Below are 22,111 nucleotides of genomic sequence, written 5' to 3'. Positions count from 1 at the left end.
ACAGAGAGAGAAAAGGCCAAGGTTTGCAGCATAAACATGTTTTCCTGCAGTGTGGTGTCTGTGGTACGGACCGGCGGAGGGCTGGGACATCAAGTTCTGTGCTGTGGCTGTTTAATTGTTCCCCCACAGCTAAGATAGGTGATTCAGATAACTGGAACGCTTCTGCGAAAGAAAAAAAAAAAAAAAAAAAAAAAGCTTTGTTCATCTCATTTGAGAGTCTGTGGAGTGCTGGTAGGAAACTCATTAGTTTTTATCGTTTGACAAATCAGTGCTGCTCAGATCTGAAAATGTCTCTCCAATCAGGGGGAACCACATCCACAATAACGTATTATATACGAGTTTAATTGTATTCGGCCCTGCAGCTCGGCTTAATTCCTCTCACTTGAAATCATTACACATCCCCAGTGCTTCAGTTAATGCATGATAAAGCATCAGACTGACCAACACAGACAACAATTTGTACATTATAATAATGTGGGCCTGTAACTGGGACTTCCTGACTTCAACCTCACCAGAACAGCTCCTCTCTGTGAAACACCCAAACTGACCATTTCACATCGACAAGCTTAAAATTTGCGCCACATAAAACACGTATCACTCAGCCTGCTGTGGCTGTTAAAATGAATAATTAAAGATAAGTAATTACTCTCCAGGTAAGCACACATCCATTCATCCATCTTTTGTACTGCTGCAAGTCACCGGAGCTCATTCCAGCTGATGGTGTTTGAAAGGCATAAAACACCACTACAGGTCACCAAACCTACTAATTTACAGGGAAAACATTCTGAAATTAATGGTGCTGATCACTCTAACACCAGGTGACCCAGAGAAAAAAAATCTAGCTTTTGTATTAAATGAATACTTTTGGAAAAAGTAACTGATCCAGCGGCATAATAATACGACATCTTAATGAACCACAAATCACTGCTATTACTGAAAATCTGCAGCGTCTGCATTCATCTCGATCGGAGCCTGCATCCCTCAGACTCTCGACCTCGAGCCAGCATTAGATAAGATTGCAGCAAGACTGAGAGCCTTTCTGTAGCTCCTTATGTAACCAGAATGTGCTGTAAAATATGCCATATGCAATGACATAACAGGATGGTCAGCAGTTTTTTCAAGTGAATAGTTTTTTTTTTCTTAGTGAGTCTGAAGGCCTGCAGGTTTCCTGCAGCACCCCAAATTACTGATGTCGTCTCGAACTGTATCTCATTAACATTAATGATATAATCCAGTTCGCAGGCAGCGCAGCTCGCTGTAATGGATACATAATGGGAATATGTAATGCCACACTGATGGCAGGCAGCAATATTGCATGGAAATTAATTGCTTGCTCCTTCACTGCTTCGCTTCGGAGGAGGTAAACAATGAAACGGGTTTCTTGGAAACGCGACGTGACGACAATTAAAAGTTCTCACTGCATTATTACACGCTGAGCTTGCTGGAGAAAACAAACTCAGATGCTGCTTTCATTAAACCGAGAAGTGCTGTTTGGTTAAATGAAGCGCCGACTTCTTTCTTCATTACCACCATGTTTTCTCCTAAATCCCTGCAAGGCAGCGGTTCAATTCTGCATTTCGTTTGGCTTCGTGAACACCCAGTAACAGTAGTGTCACTCTTGCGTGTCGCCTCTGGCCAAGTTCACAGGTGGAGGTAACAGACCGGGGCTAAAGGTCGGCGCTGAAGATCAAGCAGTCGGTGGTGGTTCAAAGTGAATTGAAAGGTCAGAATGTATTTGTGTGTGTGTGCGTGTGTTTTGTTGGGGTGTCAGTGTCCACTTGTTTTTATTATTTTTTTTATTATACTATAAACCGCTTACATTGTAATTAGTATGAAAAGTGCTGTATAAAAACCAGATTGCACGGGTAATGGTGCGAACACGACCGAGCCTTTTGGTTATGTCATCGCCTGGAAATGAACTTGTAGCTGTTAAAGTGTTTCACAACACAGAATGCAGGTGTGAATTTGCAGCATGGTATCAGTCAAGTTTGCAGAAAAACGCTCATCTCCCAGAGGTTATTAATTTTTATCAGTATTGATAATCCATGTGAGATCTTTGCAACGCACTGACACGGTCGTTATGCAAGATTTCACAGCGCCTCTCATCCGTCGTTACGGGGACGGTAAAGCGGGAATTCTATCTACGGTTCCTCTGAAACGCGGCACATGCTCTTTGGCATTTTGTGGGCAGATTAAAAACACGCTGTGCTGACATTTGCTCCGTGTTTATTAGTGTATTAAGGCGGATTTACATCACAGGCGACCGAGCATCGAAGTGGTCTGCGCAAGGTTAAAGTCAACCTCAACACCTGCCTCATATTCACCTATTGTGTTCTACTGCTCTTCTTGTCCATGTTTTGTGCTTCTGTGCATCACAGCTGTGCACAAAAAGCTGTGCTGGTCAGAACATCAGGCCTGGTCAGATGCAGGTTTAAGCTTTTTGCTGTTCTTCCTGGAAGATTATCATCTCAAAACCAGAAAAGCCAGTGAATCAAATAAATACATGAAGTGATCAACAGGGTCCAAAGTCAACGTTCCAGTGCAGGACACGGTGTATTTACTGTCTGCACATTGACACGTGGCTCGCGACAAGTTTTTTTTTATTTACATGCAACTTGTTTGTGTTTCACACAGCCGTTGGATGCGTGACGTTGCTTTCAGCTTCAACTTTTCTTCGACTTGAATAAATACCTGCAGGAGGATTTCTGTCTTCAAAGCAAAGCAGAGAGCATTATTCAGTTATCTGTGACATGAGGGGAGGATCTGGTGGCAGGTAATATCGTGTATTTTTTTCTTAATTTCAGACACAGGAAAGCTTTGTCCTCGTTTGATCTACAGTCGTCTCGTATCCTAAAAATTGCAAATTCAGAAACTAAGTTTAAAATATTAAAAAAAAAAAAAACAACAAAAAGAACAAACTACAATTTTTGAGATGTACCGAAGTACACTTTGCACACCAGTTGTCCACTGATAAAAAAAAAAGCGAATATTGACACAGTTAAAACACACTGACTCTTGTTTTTGTAGTGCTCCGTCCGTCAGAGAGGCGCTTCAGTCTCTCACGGGAGTGAAGAGCGACGACGTAGCAAAAGGCCGAGACCTCTGGTGAGAGGGAGGAGGACCGCCGGTCCACCTGACAGCTTATGAGTAATGTGGACAAAGGAATCCTGAGTGTATGATTTCCTTTTCCTTGCATCAGATGAAATATTGGCAGCTCTGAAGATCTGAGGTGGAAGAATGAATCCGGCACATCCAAAAGTATAATAAAGAGTTCATCATTTAATAACAATGCAACACAATCCCCGTCCCCTGCAGACGTTGTGCTAAAGGTGTACATCATTCTATCTCCAGCTAGATCTCTAAAATTACAAAAAAACCAAAATATACATTCAGAAAACACCTGCCTGGAGGACTCTTAAAAAATACATTTAGTAAAACATTTATGTGAAAAGATGTACAGTACAAATCACATACAGTCTCAACCATCTATATGAAAAAGGAGCTATTTAAAAACAGTTTTAGTGCAAAACACTTTACAATATAAAAATACTGCCTCGGAAATCTGTCTTTGTCGTATAAACAGCGTGTGTGAGCTGGGGTGAAGAGGTTAGAGGTGTGTGTCGGCGATGGGGATTCGTCTCAGCTCCACTATCTGCGAGTTGGTGACGCTTCCTCCATCGTGACTTCCGGGGATGGACTCGTTATCACTGACATTCAGGCCCGTCCCTGAAACAAACAGCGACATTACACCTCAGTCCAAAAAATCCTTCACTTATTCAGAACATAAGTGGGAAATACAAAAGCAAATAAAAAAGAAGATTATTTCCTTCTTCATATATTAGTCAGAGAACCTGAGAGGAAGCCTTGATGCTCACAGCTTCAGGAGATCAAGACGTCCTTTAAGTGCCAGAGCGTTACGTAATCAATACAATGCCATCCCGGTGTTATCAGTCAGCGTGCTCCACTGTCTGATCAGCCGTGTTGACGGGCTGTAAACGGAGCAGGTTGGCTGAGAGCAGGCAGTGAGACAAAGTGACTCATTAGGAGCTCATTCAGCATGTTGGTAAAACATTGACATGCTGAGTGAATGACAGACAAATGCTCAATTATGGATCAGTGCTGCAATCGCACTGATGGATGTGCTTTGATAATACGCTCATTAACATTTGGACGACTGTAGATTTTATCAAAATGGATCAGACAAATGCTCATGGCTTCATCCTCATCATCGCATTAATTACTGAGTAGTTGGAACTCATTGTAGCTTTAGTAACATACTGACTTTTCAGTCAATATTCCACATCTTTACTGGGTTAACGACCTAGAAAATTAAGCATAAACACATCATGTGTGGCTGGTGTTAACAAGTACCGCTGAGACGCAAACGGAAAATTTGTGTTTTTAAATGTGGAATATTGAAACTGTGGCTGCTGGCTGGATTGGTTGAAACAGAGTCTTTGTAAGACAGGCAAACCTTGAGTGTGTGTGTGTGTGTGTGTGTGTGTGTGTGTGTGTGTGTGTGTGTGTGTGTGTGTGTGTGTGTGTGTGTGTGTGTGTGTGTGTGTTTGTTATCTCTCAACCACAGTCATAACAACCTTCTTTAACTGAATAAAAACCGAACAAAATGTGCCTCTGCTGTCCCAAACGTATGATCAGTAACAGGAGTCCAGACTCCTGCGGTCATAACTAACAAACACTCCTGTTACCATCAAACCGGCTCACCTTGCAGCTAAAACAGTCACACCAACAACTCGCAGTCCGTAAGCCGTCAGGGCCACAATCTCCTGCATGTAGACACTGCCATGACGATTGCATGAGTTTGTCCAAGGTGTGTTTGGATGGAAATTCCCTCAAATTAAAGCTAAAAGTCTGCACCTAAAGCACATCTTCATTTTTCCATTTCTAATACACTGAGGTTCAGTGTGAAGATGAAACAATAATTGTGTCAATGTATTAAAAAGACTTGTGGAATTGACTGCATTTACAGAGTCACATGAAAAATATAGCTTATTTCCGAGAGGTTTAACTAGAAAGCGATCTAACTAGCGCCCTGCAGGGCACATGCAGCTCTTGTTCCTATAATTTATGTCACACAGAATTCAACTTCTATTTCCTGTCGGAGAACTCGAGAATCACATCCCTCTCCTGGAGTCATCTCATCAGACTTTAATGGTAAAAACTGAAAAACCTGCAGCGACTGACACTTTTGCTGAGAGTGCAGACGGAGAAATTCTGCTCTACTCTATTCAACAGTTTCTGGGTGGTGTGTGTGTGCTGCTGGTGTTCAACAAGAATAATCTATTGTACTGAGCGGTGGTCAATAAAGTTGCTGTACGTTCTCAGGATTGTTTGCTTATCTCAAGAGCTCAGTGGGCTTTTTTGGCGGCGCACCAAGAAGCATGCGATGTACTTTGTGTCAAAGAGCAGCTGCTGAGCAGATTTGTGACTCCTCTGACATAACCGGACGGAAATCCCACATCTCCGATCCTTCACGGGCCCGGCCCTTTTTCTCCTGACGCCACGCTAGCAGCCGACACGTTAATGATCAGCCCTCGGTTGTACCAGGCGGAGGAGCGCACATGTGCGCAGAGTGTGTGTTAATGGTTCACGACCAAATGAAGTGTGAAGACTCTCATTACAGCGCCACTTATTGACCCTCCGTCAGTCGGTCGCCCTATTATGTAATACTGACGAGCAAATTATCTTTACTGATCTCCAAGTGGACGGCCGTCGCGAGCGTTTACAAGTTCGGTGTGAATTTCACTGGGAACGACGAGGTCAGAGGTCAACGGCGGAGGCTCCAGACGGGAGACTTTGACTCCCTTCTGGTAAAAGTAAAATCTAACTGAAGAAAATAACGGCTTTAAAGATGAATTAAAAGTGTCTATTCAGCTGTTCCCTCCCTGTCACAACAGGATTTGAACCCGGGTCCCCCAGGCTCAGGCCATAATCTGATGCAGTATAATCTCACACTTTTAAAAGTCTAATCTTGAGGTTTGGCTTCACATTGTTCGTGCAGCTAAGATGAAGTATTTGGCCTGACAGCTATATTTTCTGGGGGCCAAACCGGAGCCAACTGCTTGGACTTAATTAAATCCTGCAAACCTGCGTCTTTGCCGCACTGAATAATATGAACGGTTACATCACAGCGCTGAGTTCGCCACTCAGCGCACCAATAAATTCCCTGGCTTGCATTGCTGCATCCCCGAGGTTATTTAAGGTCGAATGCCAGACCGGCCCGGAGCAGAAGACTGTCTCACTCCTACGAACTATCATTTTACTGGCTGTGAAGTGCCAGACACACACACACACACACACACACACACACACACACACACACACACACACACACACACACACACACACACACACGCACACACACATACACACGCACACACACTCCTTTGGCTTTGATTCACCTTATCACCACGCAATCAATACGACGATAGGAGGCTATCCATGGCGGAGTTTTACTCGGTGTAACACCACCTTCCCAGGCTCACCCGTTTATTGACACCCCCGAATCTCGCAAACACACACCTGCCAAGGAGAACTCTTATTTGGCCGTCTTTATGGCTGCTGGTTTTTTTGTCGAAAAAGTTAAAATGATAGTTGTCTTTCAGAAACTTCGCAAAATGAAAAATTACTCCACCGTGTTTCTCGTCTCCCGAGCCTCGAGGCATTCAGCACAACATGACACACTGACATTAAGTTGAGGGTCTTACCAGGGTGGTCTATCAGCGCTACGTATCACTTATCTCTCCCTGAGCGACCACCACTTGGAGGATGGGACTCTTTCCATGACGCGAGCTGGGTGGGAAATGTTTCCTGCTGAAACCGTAGCTGTTCCTCAGAGTGCTCCACATTAATAAGGTGGGGACAAGGGACAAGCTGTCCTCAGGAGCAAAATGCTACAGAAGAACCATCTGGAAATACAGATTTAGCTTTTGTTTTTGGACTGTGGTTTCACCGATGCTATTTCTCAATGTTAACTTTAAGAAACGTGTTGCTTCCAGTCAGCCGACTGAGTCATTTACTGAGTTTAAACAAAAGAACAAACATGTTTCGGTAGATGCAACGTGTATGTTTCTGACTCAGCCGCAGTCAGAAATACTCCAGGGTTTGGCTGGAAAAATGCAATGAAAGAAAGCTCTTTTGAAACCAGAAATGACCTTTTCTCACATTATTCATCTGCAACTTTGATAATCAATCACAACAAACGACTGTAACAACTTTATCTTTGATAAAATTCTTCGCAATTTGTAGCACCTACCTGAACAATCACAGACCATAATATAAAGATTTGTTTTTATAGGCTTAAATGATATTTTTGTTGCTTAATAAGTCACTTTATTGATTAATTCAGTTGTCTGTGCTAATTCTCCATCCATCCATTCTGCTCTTTTTTCACACACTAAGGTGAACCGTGGTCCACTCAATTTTATATCAGCATTTGAGATGAGCCTGTTGGACCACCTGCAACGGCGACCTTCACTCCTTCACACTCCTTATTTTTCAGAAGGGTGGAAATTAGTTTGCTCATTCAGACAATGAGAAGCCTGTGTGTGTGTGTGTGTGTGTGTGTGTGCATGTGCGTTCTCGTATTTCTATCCTTCTTGGGGCCAAATGTCCCCACAAGGATAGCAAAACGTGGAACGACGTGCCTTGTGGGGACCTTTTTCCGGTCCTAAGTAGGAGAAACAGTGTTTTCTTGACCATGTTGTTGTTACTGAAAAAAGTAAAAGTGCAAAAACATTTCTTTAGGGTTAGGCTTTGTTGTGGTGTGGGTTAGGGTTAGGGTAAGGGTCAGGGTTAGGGGCTAGACATGAATGGGAGTCAATGGACGGTCCCCACAAGGATAGAAATACAAGACTGAGCGCGCGTGTGTGTGTGTACATCTTGAGCTCATTAATCATTGATGGTAGAGGAGGAAGAATGGTTTCCATGGCAGCGGTGAGCATTAAGGTCAGCAGAGGAATGACAAAGCAGGTCTGATGATGGATTCATGGATGCAACAGATACTGCGGGCTATGAGATAATCACACACGGGTTTTGGAATTACATCACCAGTTAAAAATCTTCAACAGGCTAATTCCACTGCAGGCTTTTCCCTTAAAAAATATAAGTATTAATAATTCAAATTAATTTAAAAAAAATTGAAACATCTTCCAAAAGTTTTCTCTTTTTTTTTTTTCTCACAGTGTTTGGATCAATATTATATACTCTCTTTCATTTTGGTGAAAATGTCAACAGGTTATTGTTAGAAACATCCATTACACATTCAGTCTGAACAGGAAGTCCGAGAGGAACTTCAGTATTAAAATGTGAGGCTGCCATTTGTTCATAACGGACGGAGCTAAAACCTCAAGTCCACCGTCTATCCATTCGTCTTCTACGCTCAAGAGCACTATGGTTGAGGGCAGGTATACCCTGAATTCATCACCAGAAACCCCAAAAATGCTCTTTCAGTTGTTGTCACCTGTTTTTAAGGCAAATATGAGGTCGTCGAACTCCTGCGACTCCTCGTCGGCAGTGACCAGGTTGGTGTTGATGAATCCGCCCTCGGTGCCGTACGTCTCCATCGCCGGACTGGGCTTGAACACACTGCCGGGCTGTACGGTCGGCCGCAGTGACGCCCGCTCCCAGTCTGCTGAAATCTGGCAATGCAAACACATTCAGCGTCATATGGATGTGTCCGTCTCACTTTCACTGCTGTGTGTAACAGAATTATGACCACAGGTGGATCAAGAATCAATAAAATCTATTCAGTCATCCAAAAAAGTTAAGTGAGTAGGAGTGATCGAGTAGTGAGGCTGAGTAACTAGTTGTTAAATTAGGAAGTGCATGTTCAGCAACACCTAAAATTTGTTCAATTTTATACAGCAAAGAAATTTGTATCTAATTTTTATTATGAATTCATAGGAATTTATGTTTTTTTTTTGTTGAGACATGTCTAAGAACTGACTACGACTGAGTACTACGACAAGTTGTTGTGTGACTATAGTCCTCAAGGCGCTGCCTGCTACAGGCACACATGCAAACATACAAACAAACAAAACTGCTTTATCAAAGATAAAAAAGTGGTTGGTGGAGGTTAATCCTGCAGTCCTGCACAGTTTCGTTTCCTCACTTCAACACACCTGATAGTAATGATTGGCTTGTTGTCAGATTTTGCGCAGAGCTTTGTCATGATCCACTCATTAAATTCAGGTGTGTTGGGGCAGGGGAACATTATAAACATGGCTTCTAAAGACCGATATAAGTGAAAACTATTTAATATATTCCCATAAAGGTAAATGGAGTAAAATTTGCAATTTGTCACTCTCACAAGTACAATTTATTCAAAAAGATAGTCACTGTAAATGTGAAAAAATGACCTCTGTTCGTGACTCTAGGATGAGTTTAAAAAGAAATCTCATTAATCACAACAACAGCCTTTCATCTTCTATCCCTGCTTCATTCAAATTAATGTCACCTCAGAGTAATTGATTAATTATTAGTAAGTCATTAATCATCCTAATCAGCATGTCAGTTCAGAGTGGGAGGAAGCTGAAGTACCAAGGGGGGAAAAAAACAACACAAGCAGACAGAGGAGAACATGCAAACTCCACAGAGACTCAAACCTGGGGAGGTGACAGTACTCGCCACTGAAGCACAATACCAAAACTAATCTCTGAATTATTTAATAACTATTTGTGAGGGCTGCAAAAATGATCCCAATCATCATTAACATTTTCAATACATTATGACATAATTATAAAGTAATTTATAGCTTGAAGGCATTTTAATACACAAACTTCCCCTTTGGTTACGATCGTTTCACTCTTTGTGACTCTGGGGTGAAATAGGGTTAAACACACGCTCACACACACATAAATACAAACACATTCAAAAGCTTAATTTGGAGAATGGAGGCATCCCGTCAGCCAAAAGCAATCACGAGCGTGACGAGTTAGGGTCAGGCCGAGTGCACGTTGTCTAAGCACCCTGAAGGGTTTAAGGGCAACCCACAGGGTCAGATAGGGTGCAGGGGTGAGCGTGAGGTCAGTGGGTTTTAGGTTTCAGTCTGAATCAGCTGGACATCGAAATCCCCATTAGATGACGCAGTTCTTACTTGGTTTTTGGTTTAAAATAAAAAGAAATAATAAAAAAAACAAACAAACAAAAAAAAAAAACAGTAAGATAGTAATACGAGGAACAACCTATCACTACATATATGTGCCTGAATTTATTCTAAGAAACCAGCTGAATTCATTATCAGTCCACCGTGTTCATTTATTATGAATGTCACATCTGTCCAATTACACACCTAAACATGTGCGTGTGTGAGAGAGAGAGAGAGAGTGTGTGTGTGTGTGTGTGTGTGTGTGTGTGTGTGTGTGTGTGTGTGTGTGTGTGTGTGTGTGTGACTAGCTGTGACCGGTACAGAGCGTCCCAGTGTGGTGAATTAAGCACCACCAGGCACCTTAAATCTGTCACATCCACTCTGAATAAAGCCAATGATTGGATGACTCCAATCAGCCCTTAAGTCTCGCATTAAACTGTACGCTGCTACATTTTACTAAATGTTCAATTAATCAATCAATTTTTACTAAACTTCACTCATTTACGTCTCCCAGTGTTCTGCTTAGATGGGTCTCTTTCTACATTTTTTTTTTTTTTTTTAATTTTAATTTTTTATTGGGCTGCTGCCAACGGTCAGAGAGACAGGAGTGTGTGTGCTCTCATGAATAAAACAAGATTACTGGATTCCTATGAGTGGATGGAGAACTAGAGAAAGGAGGAGGAAGAGGAGGAGGAGGAGGAGGACGAGGAGGAGGGGAGAGTTCCCAAGAGTAATGAAGTTAAACCAGCCCCCCCCCCCCCCCTTTTATTTCCCCTCCTATCTTTGCCTCTCGCTGGCTCGGTCCTTATAGGGTATTCTCCAGGGGGAAAAGCTGCTGATGGAGACCGAGTTTCCACAGCAGCACTGTATGTTTCATGCGCTTGCTTGGATTCACGCGCTGCGCTCGATCAAAGCATCATAAGAGGGGAACATACCAGCTCCAGCCTGTTAGCACGCTGACTCAGCTCTACTGTTTGGATATTCAATTTCAAAGTTGAATATCCATTTCCTTGTTAGACTGTTCACTAGAACGCAGGAGGATAAATGGTGAAGTAGTTTTTTCCATATTGTTTCTTTCAATGGGTCTGATGAAGTCTTACATATAGCTTGACATTTTACCACGAGGGTGAGTGCGGTTATTAAAAAAAGAATAGTCACAGTGAGGAGCATAAAAATGTCATCTGCATGAATAAGGAATGGGTTCAGGGTTTGTACCTCCTCCATGGCGCTGATGAGATTCTGAGTGGATTTACTGATGTCTCCTCCGACAGTGGTGGGTCCCCCGCCCTGGTAGGTGGAGTCTGGGCTGTCGTGGCCGCTCATCTCCACCGTGTAGCTGGCTTTAGTCGGCCAGAACAGCTGATTGTGCATGATGAAATAGACGGCGAACACGTACAAGCCCTGCAAAGAAAAATGAAGAGATGAGAGGGAGTCAGCATGTTTCATGCAGAGAACTCTCAGGTTTAGTGTTTAAAAGAAAACAAAGCAATAACATTACATTTCATAAGTTCACATATGCATGAATATGAAAGTCGCATCATGCGGTAACTGCATTAAAATGTAGCTTCCTTCACATCATTTCTCTTTTGTCTCTCAGTATTAGTGGCTGCAGCAAAGCCTCCTGCATGATTAATGAGGAATTACTTCACCACAGTGGCCTGACATCATTGGCACTCTGCTACTTCGACTTCCTCCACTTCCTCGCCATGATCAAATCTCCTCGGTCAACAGCACCGGGCTGCGAATTACCCCAAAACAGCGGGGTGCGAAATGCCACCGGGCTGTCCCGTATTTCACAACACTCATCAACGGGCGATGACGGCAGCCGCGGGCGGAGGCGAAACGCAGCAGACGGCAAAGCACCCGGGTGTGAAAGTGCACAGATGTGCGTGCACGTCGATGCGGGGCCTACGCTCACTTTCAGAAACAGGTTTGAGACTTTTAGAAAGACACCATAAATCTTTTTATTTTGTTGATTTACGATTTCGTTTTATAAAAGATGAACTAATGATCAATCACGTCTGCCACTGTTACAGAGAACACAAACTGAATGACCATGAGGACGACAGGAACTATAACTGGAACCTGGGTGTTTATAGGCACTCTGTAAAACTGAGAAATCTCGGGAAATCGGGTTGCAGATACGCAGAAAAACACATGGAATTTCTCTCGGGTCATTAGTTGCGCTTTATGGCCTAGTGTTCTCTGAAACGGCGATTTAAACAAACTATACGTGCGGCACCTCTCAGTCAATGTATTCAGGGTATGTTCCCGAGCATTACTCCGTCTCCGAGGCCTTTAAGGGTGCTTGAGCTGCAAAACGGGGACTTTACACCACGTCTCGTAAGAAATGGGACATTTGGGGGTCAGGGGCACGCTTCGTGTTGTGTAAAGCGCTTGTGCTTCAGAAATCTCAGCTCTTTTTTTTTTCCCTTTTGTGTTTCTCCTTTATTCTCTCTGAGAAGATGACCCTCCCTTTGTGCGTTGCATAAAGCCGACAGGTGTGTGACAGGCGCGCGTATCTGGGTGTGCATGTTGCTATCTTCAATGGTGGCTCCATCACAAAAGGCACTGAGGGTGATTAACACAGATCATTAGCGAGCGGTGCAGCCAGAGGAACAGGCTTTACTGCCATAGGCTTGTTATGTAAGTGTTCTCTGATCACCGGAGGGGCCTCGTCTTTGTAGATACGAAGCAAAGTCCTGAGGGGAGCACTTACAGCTGATTTTCCCAAGGGACCAGATTGAAACCCTGGACTGCTGTGAAAGGAAGAGCTATAAGTTGACGTGAAGTAGTGGTTTGTTACACGCTTCTGCATCAGCCTTTCCCAGCGTGTTTTGTCTGGCCATGGTGATTCATCCATTCATCTTATACTCTTCACCTTCACAGGAGCTGAAGCCAATCCCATTTAAAGTAAACAGTGATTCCATTTTCCAAATTTTTGCAAAAAAGTAATTCAAAATTTTTAGATTTTCCATGAAATTTCTTCCTAAGAACCATCAGGTTTGCGGAGTAACGGCTGCTATGCCAGCCAGCTTGCTCACAAAGTCAAACTTTACACTGAATTAACAAGATCCGTGCAACAAGGAAGCAAAGCGAAAAGCCTTACTTATGACGCCCAGGTCTGGTACAGAGGGACGACAGGAACGTTGAATGACGTTAAAGAGAAACAAAGGATTGCTCAGGAGAAGCAAGTTTGGACTAACAAGCTTCAGCTGTCTATATTTTCCTCTGCCGCTCTATTTCTTTGTTCAAACCTGTGTAAATTAGGTCAATATTCCATTCCCATGCTGGATGAGAGCTTTGAGCTGTGTGCAAATAATTTTCCATGCTCATAAAAGCAAGATTCCTGCATCCCCTTAAACCCTAATGATTTCCAGGCTCCACACAGCTGATCGAATACGTGTGGACACGCGTAGGCCCCGGCTTTCTTTTTTACCCATAATAACACACAGATATCCTGTGTCCTATTTTTAGCGTAGGTTTGAAAAAGAAAGCAGGGCTGGAATTAAATTGTAATGAAGCATGATGCCGCCTCATGGCTGCGGATGCTTCTCACTGCGATGACAGGATGAGGTGAGGTTTATCAACGGAGGGGATAATGAGCGCTGGTGGAGAAGTGATTAGATTATTGTCTCCCGATTCAACGTGATGCGGGGCAGACGTCTAAAGAAAAACAGGAGGGAATAATGAGAGAGCAAAACAAAGCCTGTGGATTGAAAAGTCACACTTCCCTCAAAATCCCTGTGTTAGTCTGCCGAACGCCCCGCCGGAGACTGAAGATTATCTTCTCAACACTCAATTGCCAAAAAGTAATGCGAGCTCTGCAGTGCAACACACACGTTGTGCACAGCTGTAACATCTGCAGCTGGTTAATGCTCCGTAATCAGCAGTGGGGAGGCGTGCCGCCCAACTGCATCAACAACAACATCAAGGTAAATATGGAAAATTCTCCGAATGGAAAATTCACGGCAGGAAGGAAGCAGCAACCGGTTGAGTTGCAGCGACCTGCAGTGGAACCGCTCCCAGCTTCAGAGAATGAACGGAAAAAGACATTAAAGAATAAGAAGAATAATATGGTGATCGTGGACATATTTAGTTGTTTTTTTTTGTGTGTGAATATTTGCATTCCCTCACTGAGTACTATAAAATTAAGCATTAAAAAAGTGTGTGATGTGTGCAGGTGTCCATGCATGCTGTTTTCAGTAGTTACATAAAGGTGGACGGGATGAGAAGCTTTCAGGGCATTAATCCAACATAAGAACACAAGAAGAGAGAAAATTTCAATCAGAGCTTCTTCTAGTGTCCAGATCAATGGAAACATATGATTAACTGTGATATCCAAAGTATTTCAGAATCAATTCTTGTGTTAAAAGGCTTCCACTCGCTGTGTAATTCATACTCAGTAACGCAAAAAGCTAATCAGCTAATCAATCACATGGCAGAAAAATCAATATATTTGCTGCAGATTTGTAGAAATGGAGAAGAGCTGCTGGTTGGAGATCATACAAAGGCAACAGCAACTCAAATCACCTCTCATTATGAATGAAAACGCCATCTCTGACTGCATAACAGGTGTCTCTCAGCTGAGGCTACAGTCTGCACAAGCTCTACAACAGTGAACGGAAACAACATAAAAGCATAGATCCATGCTGCTGCATTTCCCTGGTCTGCACAGTCGCCAGATCTCAGTCCAGCAGAGCAGCTTTAGGCCACGGCGGAACGAAATGAGGATATTCGCATCATGAATGTGCATCGCAGCAAAAACAGGAAATGCTCGATGTGTGAAACAGCTGAAGTCAGAACAGGGAAGTATAGTTGGAGACTTTCAGGACTTGATTTTTTTTATATAAAGCGTACTAAATTGCATGGTCATTATAACTTATAACGAAATCTGCAATGAAAAGACATGGGGATAAAATATGAATTTTCAAACCAATTTTATGAAAAAAGTAGGACACTGTCTGATATCAGAGGACCCTCTTCCTATTGTCCACTAAATCCGTCAGGACAATGTGTGCGATGGGACTGTAAATGGCGGCGGTCCTCTAAATGAGCGGTCGTATAACTAATGAGCAGAGACTCTGCGGAGCTCCATCACACCACCGGTCAGCTGGAGAAGCTGACCGCATGAAGTCGCGGGGAACCACAAACTCCATCGGAGCTCATAAACAAGTGCTAAGTGCGACATTCGCCCCGCGTGCTCGCATCGCCTCTCTTCATTAGTCACTGCGCCAACAGAAACACGTTTACTTTGGTGCACCGCTGTTGTCCTTGGCACGCGGACGCCAAATATCACCACGGGTTACCACAAGCCTCTTATGGCACACTTGACGGTCGGATGGCGTTTCTCAGACGATGACGGAATCGACCACAAACATTCATGGAGGAGGAAAATAAAGAGACAGCGAGCTATTGTGCTAAAGAGGGGGGAGCTGGGAGATCCTCACAGACTATTGTTCCACTGGAAAAAAAAAAAAGATATTTTAGTCAAATCCAAGAGTCAGGAAGCTCTGAGTGCATCGTACACTTCTTGCTCGCACAAATAAATTGTGCTTTCAGTTTGCTTGTCTTTTTGCAGCTGATCAATTAAGACATGCAAACAGGAGTAATAGGATGAGGATCTTACGTGCGTTATTGGCGGTGCTCACTATTAATGTAATGATCCGACGTATCGCTGAGCGCCAGCAAGCAGAAAACGAAATATATTACCATGAAACTGGATGTGTTCATGGAGGATGTTAATGAGCACAACAGAGTGTTGCAGCAAACACGTTTAATTTAAAAAAAAAAAAAAAAAAGAACCAAAATGAAAAAAGAAATACACAATATGGGAGGTGATCTGTAGTGAAGCCATAGCTGTGGGAAAAGGAGAAGCAACTTGAGTTTGTAGATTGAGTTTTTTTTTTCCCCTTTACCAACCTTTAAGCAAACCAGGCCCTAAAAGGTATTATTAATTATTAAGTGAAGCAGAATCATAATGGTATTCGCCCATCTTTTCGTATCGATTATTATCTTAAAGCATTAATGTTTAATTATGTATTTTGTCATATTTTTGTATTTAACTTTAATAATTTCATAGTAAATGCATGTTTTAAACTTGCTATTCTGGGTCAAATGAACAGAATTAATGGAGATATTAACAAGTACACTGAACTGTTTTTCAGACGTGCCAGTGAATGACATATAACCCTGACAGGAAACGAGCATGATTGAAAAGGTAATCAACTAAATCTAAATTGAACATATACATATCATTATGAAAAGAAAGGAATAAGAATAGAAATACTTCATTAATACCAGAGCGAAATTCTAGAAAAATGTAAACGTACTAAAAAAAATAAAATCTTCCTTTTTGTCCACAGCTCGGTCTTAAACAGAATCTGAAACTACGCATTATTGGACAAAGTACATGTCAAGAGATTTAGAAGTAAAATACGTACATCGGCATGCATCTAGCAAAATGTCTTATATCTGCATCAATATTAGCATCAACATCCAGCCGGGATTGCTTTCTACAAGAAATAACTGGATAGAGTGGTACAGGACATGGGTGAATGTTTTGTAATAGCTGAGCCAAGAAAATTATCCACAAATAGGGATTATAGAAAACTGAAAACCAAATCATTTGGAAAGAAGATCAGTAAAATCTGGTTTCTTACACCGGAACTACCTCAAAAAGCAATCAAAAAACTTCATTCATTAAATAATTTGATTTCATTTTGCCCCATTTAAATTTGAATAATCAAAAAGTTATGTTTTTTTTCATTTTAATTTAAATTCAAATGATGAAATATGCATTTTTTGGTTTTCTTCAGCTAAACAACCCATGACTGATATTTTCACAGATGCCTGATCACAGGGGAAGCAGCTCTTGAAGATGATTTACTATCAGCTCATAAAACCTGTGATCTGATGTGAATCCTTGATGTTAGATTACAGGTGTAACATATTCAGCGACAGTTTTCTTGTGCCTCATTGGCACCTGAATACTTGAAGCAGAGTTGAAAATAAAACAAGAAATAGAAGCAAACAGAAGAACCCATGAATCAGCCAAAAACACAAGCGTGAGAACACTGTGGTAACTTCATTTCCTGTAGACTTCACTAATGAGAACCTCAACATTAGAGCTTTGCAAAAGTTTCCATTTTTCAGAACTTAAACACATTACATAGTGAAAAATGAAGGAACTGAAACATACTGCAGTGTGCAGAGCAGAATGGTTGTCTATATAAGTGTAAAATAGTGAAACTGTAAGAAGAAAATAAACATGTTTTGGATGAAAGTCACACAAATATGGGTCAAAACAAGTAAAATGTTGCACGTTCTTACCAGCAGGCAGTTAAAGATGACGTAGAGGATGAGCATCCACAGCTGGCGATAGCCCATGTGAAGTCCCGCCCACAGCCAGACCAGCGAGATGAGCAGAAACAGGTAGAGGACCAGCGGCACCTCTGCAGCACAACAGAAAAACATACATATATGGTCAAAACTGAGCCAATAAGCTTCACCCCTATTTCTACGACTTTTAATCCTTCAAATTCCTCCCGAAAAAAGTTGCACACTCCATCACTGATCTGCCAAAGCATCACAGTGGAGAAAACTGCTGAAGACATCTGCTGTTATGAAGCTACAAAACCTGGAGCTTTGGAAGTAAAAACTTCAGTTGGATTCTTCAGTCAGTTCGTGATTCTAGTAAATGTTTTAATTTATGTTTCCTTTGGTATGAACAAATCAAGTCTTAACAACCACAGAGCCTCCCCCCCCCCCGAGCTTGTCCTGTGACCTCTGGCATCAACTCAAGCTGGTTCGAAACTCCAGGTTGGGGACATTGGATGAAAAAGAACAAAAAAACATTATCATCCTCAAGAGGACCTTAAAGTTAATTTTGAATAAGTACAGCGTAATAGTGAATTAAAGTCAAGCAGTAAGTGGAGCGGATAAAAAAACGCTGAAGACTAAGCTTTGGGAGCCGTTTATTGAGCCGTTCTTCAGTCACCCGTGAAGTCTAACTTTTCTGCTCCAACAGTCTACTGAGTGCCAGTGGAGAGCATGTGGATTCACGCTCAATGAAAACCTCAGCTCACACATAAGACAGTATAAACACACTGCGACACACAGACAGGCAGACACAATCACACACACACTACATCTATGCATTTGTGGTGCTGCTAATGCAGTAAAGTGCTACTGCCATGCAAGGGCCTGCGTGCAAAGTCATTTTTGCTTGTGCAAACAGTTGCAACAGTTGGAATAGTTTGCACGTTCAACCTCATACAAACTGACTGTAACTGAAGGAAAAGGTAGAGCTTATGATGACACATCATCAGTAAGGTTATTGAAATGTTTTTTATAGTGATTTCATGCTAACGAAACATCTGTAACCTCACTTTGACTCACTCCAAGGAGTCCCGGCTGAAGAAATACATTATCCAGGTGATCTGAATTAACAGGTGTGTCTTTCCCGACATTTTCCAAACAGTAATCTGATGTAAATGCAGCTCTAAAAACACTCTCTGATGTGCATCACAGCCTGTACTTGACACAAAAGGCACATAACTCAGTTCAGTTTAATTACATTTAGTTTTATAGTGTCTAAAACAACAGAGTGGGGCACTTTCACAGAAAAATACAACAGTTCCACATGAGTTTGACCTGACTGAGCAAACAGACGTGCTGCACTGTGCGTGCCGTGATCAATAGACCTACATTCACACCATGTTACACACAGCGAAGGGAAAAATATTTAATAAAACACTCCTGCGTTCATTCCGTGCCAAGTGTTTCTCAGATAAGTTGAGACGGCCAACAGGTTTCTCACGTGTTTCTAAACTGAGCTCTGATGTTGCACTGACCCACTTTCTCCTGAAGGCCACATTCAGGCGCACGGCCCGTCACGCTGCACGAGATGAGGTGAGCGCTTCACCTCGCTGTCCAGCCGTAAACACGAGGACTTATTCCACTGAAACACTGACCCATATGCCAGACATAATTTATGATGAGAAAACTCGGGAGGACCAGCCAACCAGGATCAAGTCATTAAAATGAAATGGCCGGACACCAAGAGGTCAGTGGGTTTGAGCTGGGACACTTGTTACTGACCACTCGGCCTTTTATAATTAGCCATTTAATGATAATATCTAAAATGATCTCCATTTGACACGATCTATTTCACATTTATATTTAGAGATGACGGTTGTAAAGTCATAACAAACTCCAGTCCTGGCTTTAAGACCTCAATCACAAACAGATTTGTGAGGTTCTGTTCGGTTTCACATGACCAAAAGAATGCTTGTCAAAGCTGTAACGCACACGTGAAGTCTGAAACACGCTCATCTGGATATCAAAAACAGGCATAGCCAGAGAGACTGCGGGCAGTGCTGCAAATCATCAACCACTGGGAGTCGAAACACCTTCATATCATCCTGATGAGTCACACAAATAACAACCATTGTCTCAGATGCAGCAAGGCATCGAGTGGCAACACTTTAACACAGCATCACGGTTCATACAACAATAAAATCAGTTTTATTTCAGTAATGAGCGATTATCATGACTGTTGTGTAAATGTGTGTATTATATCTCTTTCATTCTTCTCTTCTTATTGGAAAAACAAAGATCACGGCACACTTCCTGGGTCTGACCCAGCTGATGAGGCTGAAAACGTCGGCCCTGCATGTTTACAACTCTTGAGGGCCGAGACGTGGTTTCAGCTCTGAGCTGACACTAGGCTGAAGGTTCAGGTCAACATCAAACATCCAGTCCTGATGGTTAAGGTTAGATGAAAGGCTTAGAAAAGCATTGTGTCAAAGGGAGAGCCTGTGAAAGATGGTGATCCCAGTCTGTGTGTGTGTTTATGTTGGGTGTGGACGGCAAAGTAATGTGCTGCAAATTCCACTCAGGACCTTGTGCAATGGATGAACACACCACTGGCATGTAACGCAATCAGACGGAGAACAATTAATAAGGCAGCTCATAAAAACAGTAAGATGAATGTAGAATGCAGCCATAAACCGGGAGGTCATAGTCCAGTATGATTTAGATGTTTTCCTTCAGGAACACACCTGATTGGCTTTCTGTAGAGTTTCACAATGCAACTTTTATTATGTTCTAGTGTGTTTGTTCAAGGAGAGCTTTGATCTGATACAGTCTTAGGAAGATACAGTCATCCTCATTTACAATTGGCTCCTGAATCAAGAAAAAACCCAGAAAATCTCAATTCAAACTGAAACCGCTGAGTGACTTTAATCTGATGGTCGGCGCTATATAGGACACAGTGTACAGTTCATTTCACAAGTAGGATGGAAACACAGGGCACGGGGCCCAAGTTTGCACAAAAAAGCCCTCACTTAGGTGTCACTTCCACCACCCTGTCATTTCCACTCTGCTCCACGTTCACCTCCTTACCTCCAAGCACCTCTCCTTCACTTCAGTCCCATTACTTTTTTTTTTCTTAGCCACGTCTCCCTCTTCTCACCCTCTTCCTCTTTCAAGTCTCTCCTTTTCCCTTTGAGGCATAAACTGTGTTTTTTGTGCGCTTCATGCATGCATTCATACTCACCACTCCACCATTGATAAATCTGTTTAATGATCTATTTTTCTGTCATGTCATACTTTTTTTCCTTTGAGCAGCATAAATCTTTTTTTTTTCTTTTTTTTGCATCTCTTTCTTCGCTTTTCTTGACTCTTGCACATCTGTCTCTATCTCCTCCCTCCTTGGTCTGATTTTTTCCAACCATGTAAGCACATTCCAGTCTGTGGACAGGGGCTGAGCTCCCACAGTAAGAGCAGCCAAACGGAGAGCGGCTGCAAAACGCTGACTGGCTGGCCAGCTTTGCTAAAGAGAGATCGGAAAAAAGGAGCATTTTTCACTAAAGACTTTATGTGCAAGAAAACATGCATGAGCGCAAGTCTTCTGCACGTGCACGTGACGGCTTTCTGCAGGAGAGAGGTGAAATGATGTCATGGGGATCGTTCTGTCTGGAGCAAAGACCTAAACACACACACGGCGTAATCCCCCGCGGTTCAATTTCTTTCTCAAACAATATCTAGTGATTTAAGGTCAACACGAGGAAGCCGCTTTTCTCCACAGGCAGGCAGACGGGCTCCAGTTCATATTTGATCAGAGCGGACTCTTGGTGTGAGAAGACAAACTGCGTGTGTGTGTGGAAGAAAAACACCCAGTAAGAAACTGACATTTACTGTCACAGAAAGGTCAGCAGCTGCAATAACAACAGACCGCAATAAGTTGAGTGCGAGAGGGAATTATTGATCAGCTAAATTCATTTTCGGAGCAAGTTAAAAACAAATAAATACTTTCGGGAAAAATAAAAACAATAAAAGAATGGTGTGCACTGTGATAAAAACATCTCAGGAAACAGGGCACGAGAACATTAAACAGGCTCTAAGCGGCCGTGATGACGCTCCTTCACCGGTTTGAATTTCAAGACGACTGATAACAAAGGCTGTGAACGCAAAAATGACAACAGGTGTCAGATATCAGGAAAAACCAAGAGCACATGTTGGAATACGGAAAGTAAATAACCCCGCACTCCGCGATCAGACCTTATCCGTCATATTTATTTGTTTATTTCCTGACCATTAAACTATCAAAGTGCAGTCAGGGAACACTCGGTGCCATAAAAACAACAATAACAGCAATTCATTCAACTGTCTTCTGCAGAAATGTCTGCTTCCGTGCGAAGAGCCTCACGTCTTCAGCTAACACCGTGATGAAGGTTCGCCGGTGTTCGTGGATGACGTGCAGTCCTTTCTCTTTCATGCCTCTTACTTTTGCAAATGGTGGCAGAGCTTTTATCTCATTCTGAAGCACATGTGCGTGCCAGCACGCCGCGAGGAACGTGCACAAACACACACTCGCCTGATCTGACTGACGTCAGAGGTCCTGCAATATTTCACACGGCCCTGTGAGCTTTACATGTGGGCTTCTCACATTCGTGCATGCACACACAGATGCCGGTCTGCCCTTAGCTTATCTCAGCAGTT

At 42.6% G+C, this 22,111-nt stretch overlaps 1 protein-coding gene across 1 annotated transcript in view; it reads right to left on the bottom strand.

Annotated features, from left to right (window-relative positions):
- Positions 1-3,266: 3,266 nt before the first annotated feature.
- Positions 3,267-22,111, bottom strand: part of adgrv1 (adhesion G protein-coupled receptor V1) — a 96,207-nt gene continuing 77,362 nt past the window's right edge. The window contains exons 92-95 of the mRNA XM_030104338.1: positions 17,438-17,559; positions 11,321-11,506; positions 8,480-8,657; positions 3,267-3,726 (exon numbers count right to left, since the gene is read on the bottom strand). Coding sequence (XP_029960198.1) covers positions 3,608-3,726; positions 8,480-8,657; positions 11,321-11,506; positions 17,438-17,559 — 605 coding nt within the window. The 3' untranslated portion in view covers positions 3,267-3,607. The remainder of the gene's footprint in view (positions 3,727-8,479; positions 8,658-11,320; positions 11,507-17,437; positions 17,560-22,111) is intronic.

The sequence above is a fragment of the Salarias fasciatus genome, chromosome 12 (assembly GCF_902148845.1).
Source record: "Salarias fasciatus chromosome 12, fSalaFa1.1, whole genome shotgun sequence".
Lineage (NCBI taxonomy): Eukaryota > Metazoa > Chordata > Actinopteri > Blenniiformes > Blenniidae > Salarias > Salarias fasciatus.
Note: the sequence above shows the minus strand (reverse complement) of the source record. Positions and strands in the feature narration are given on the sequence as shown.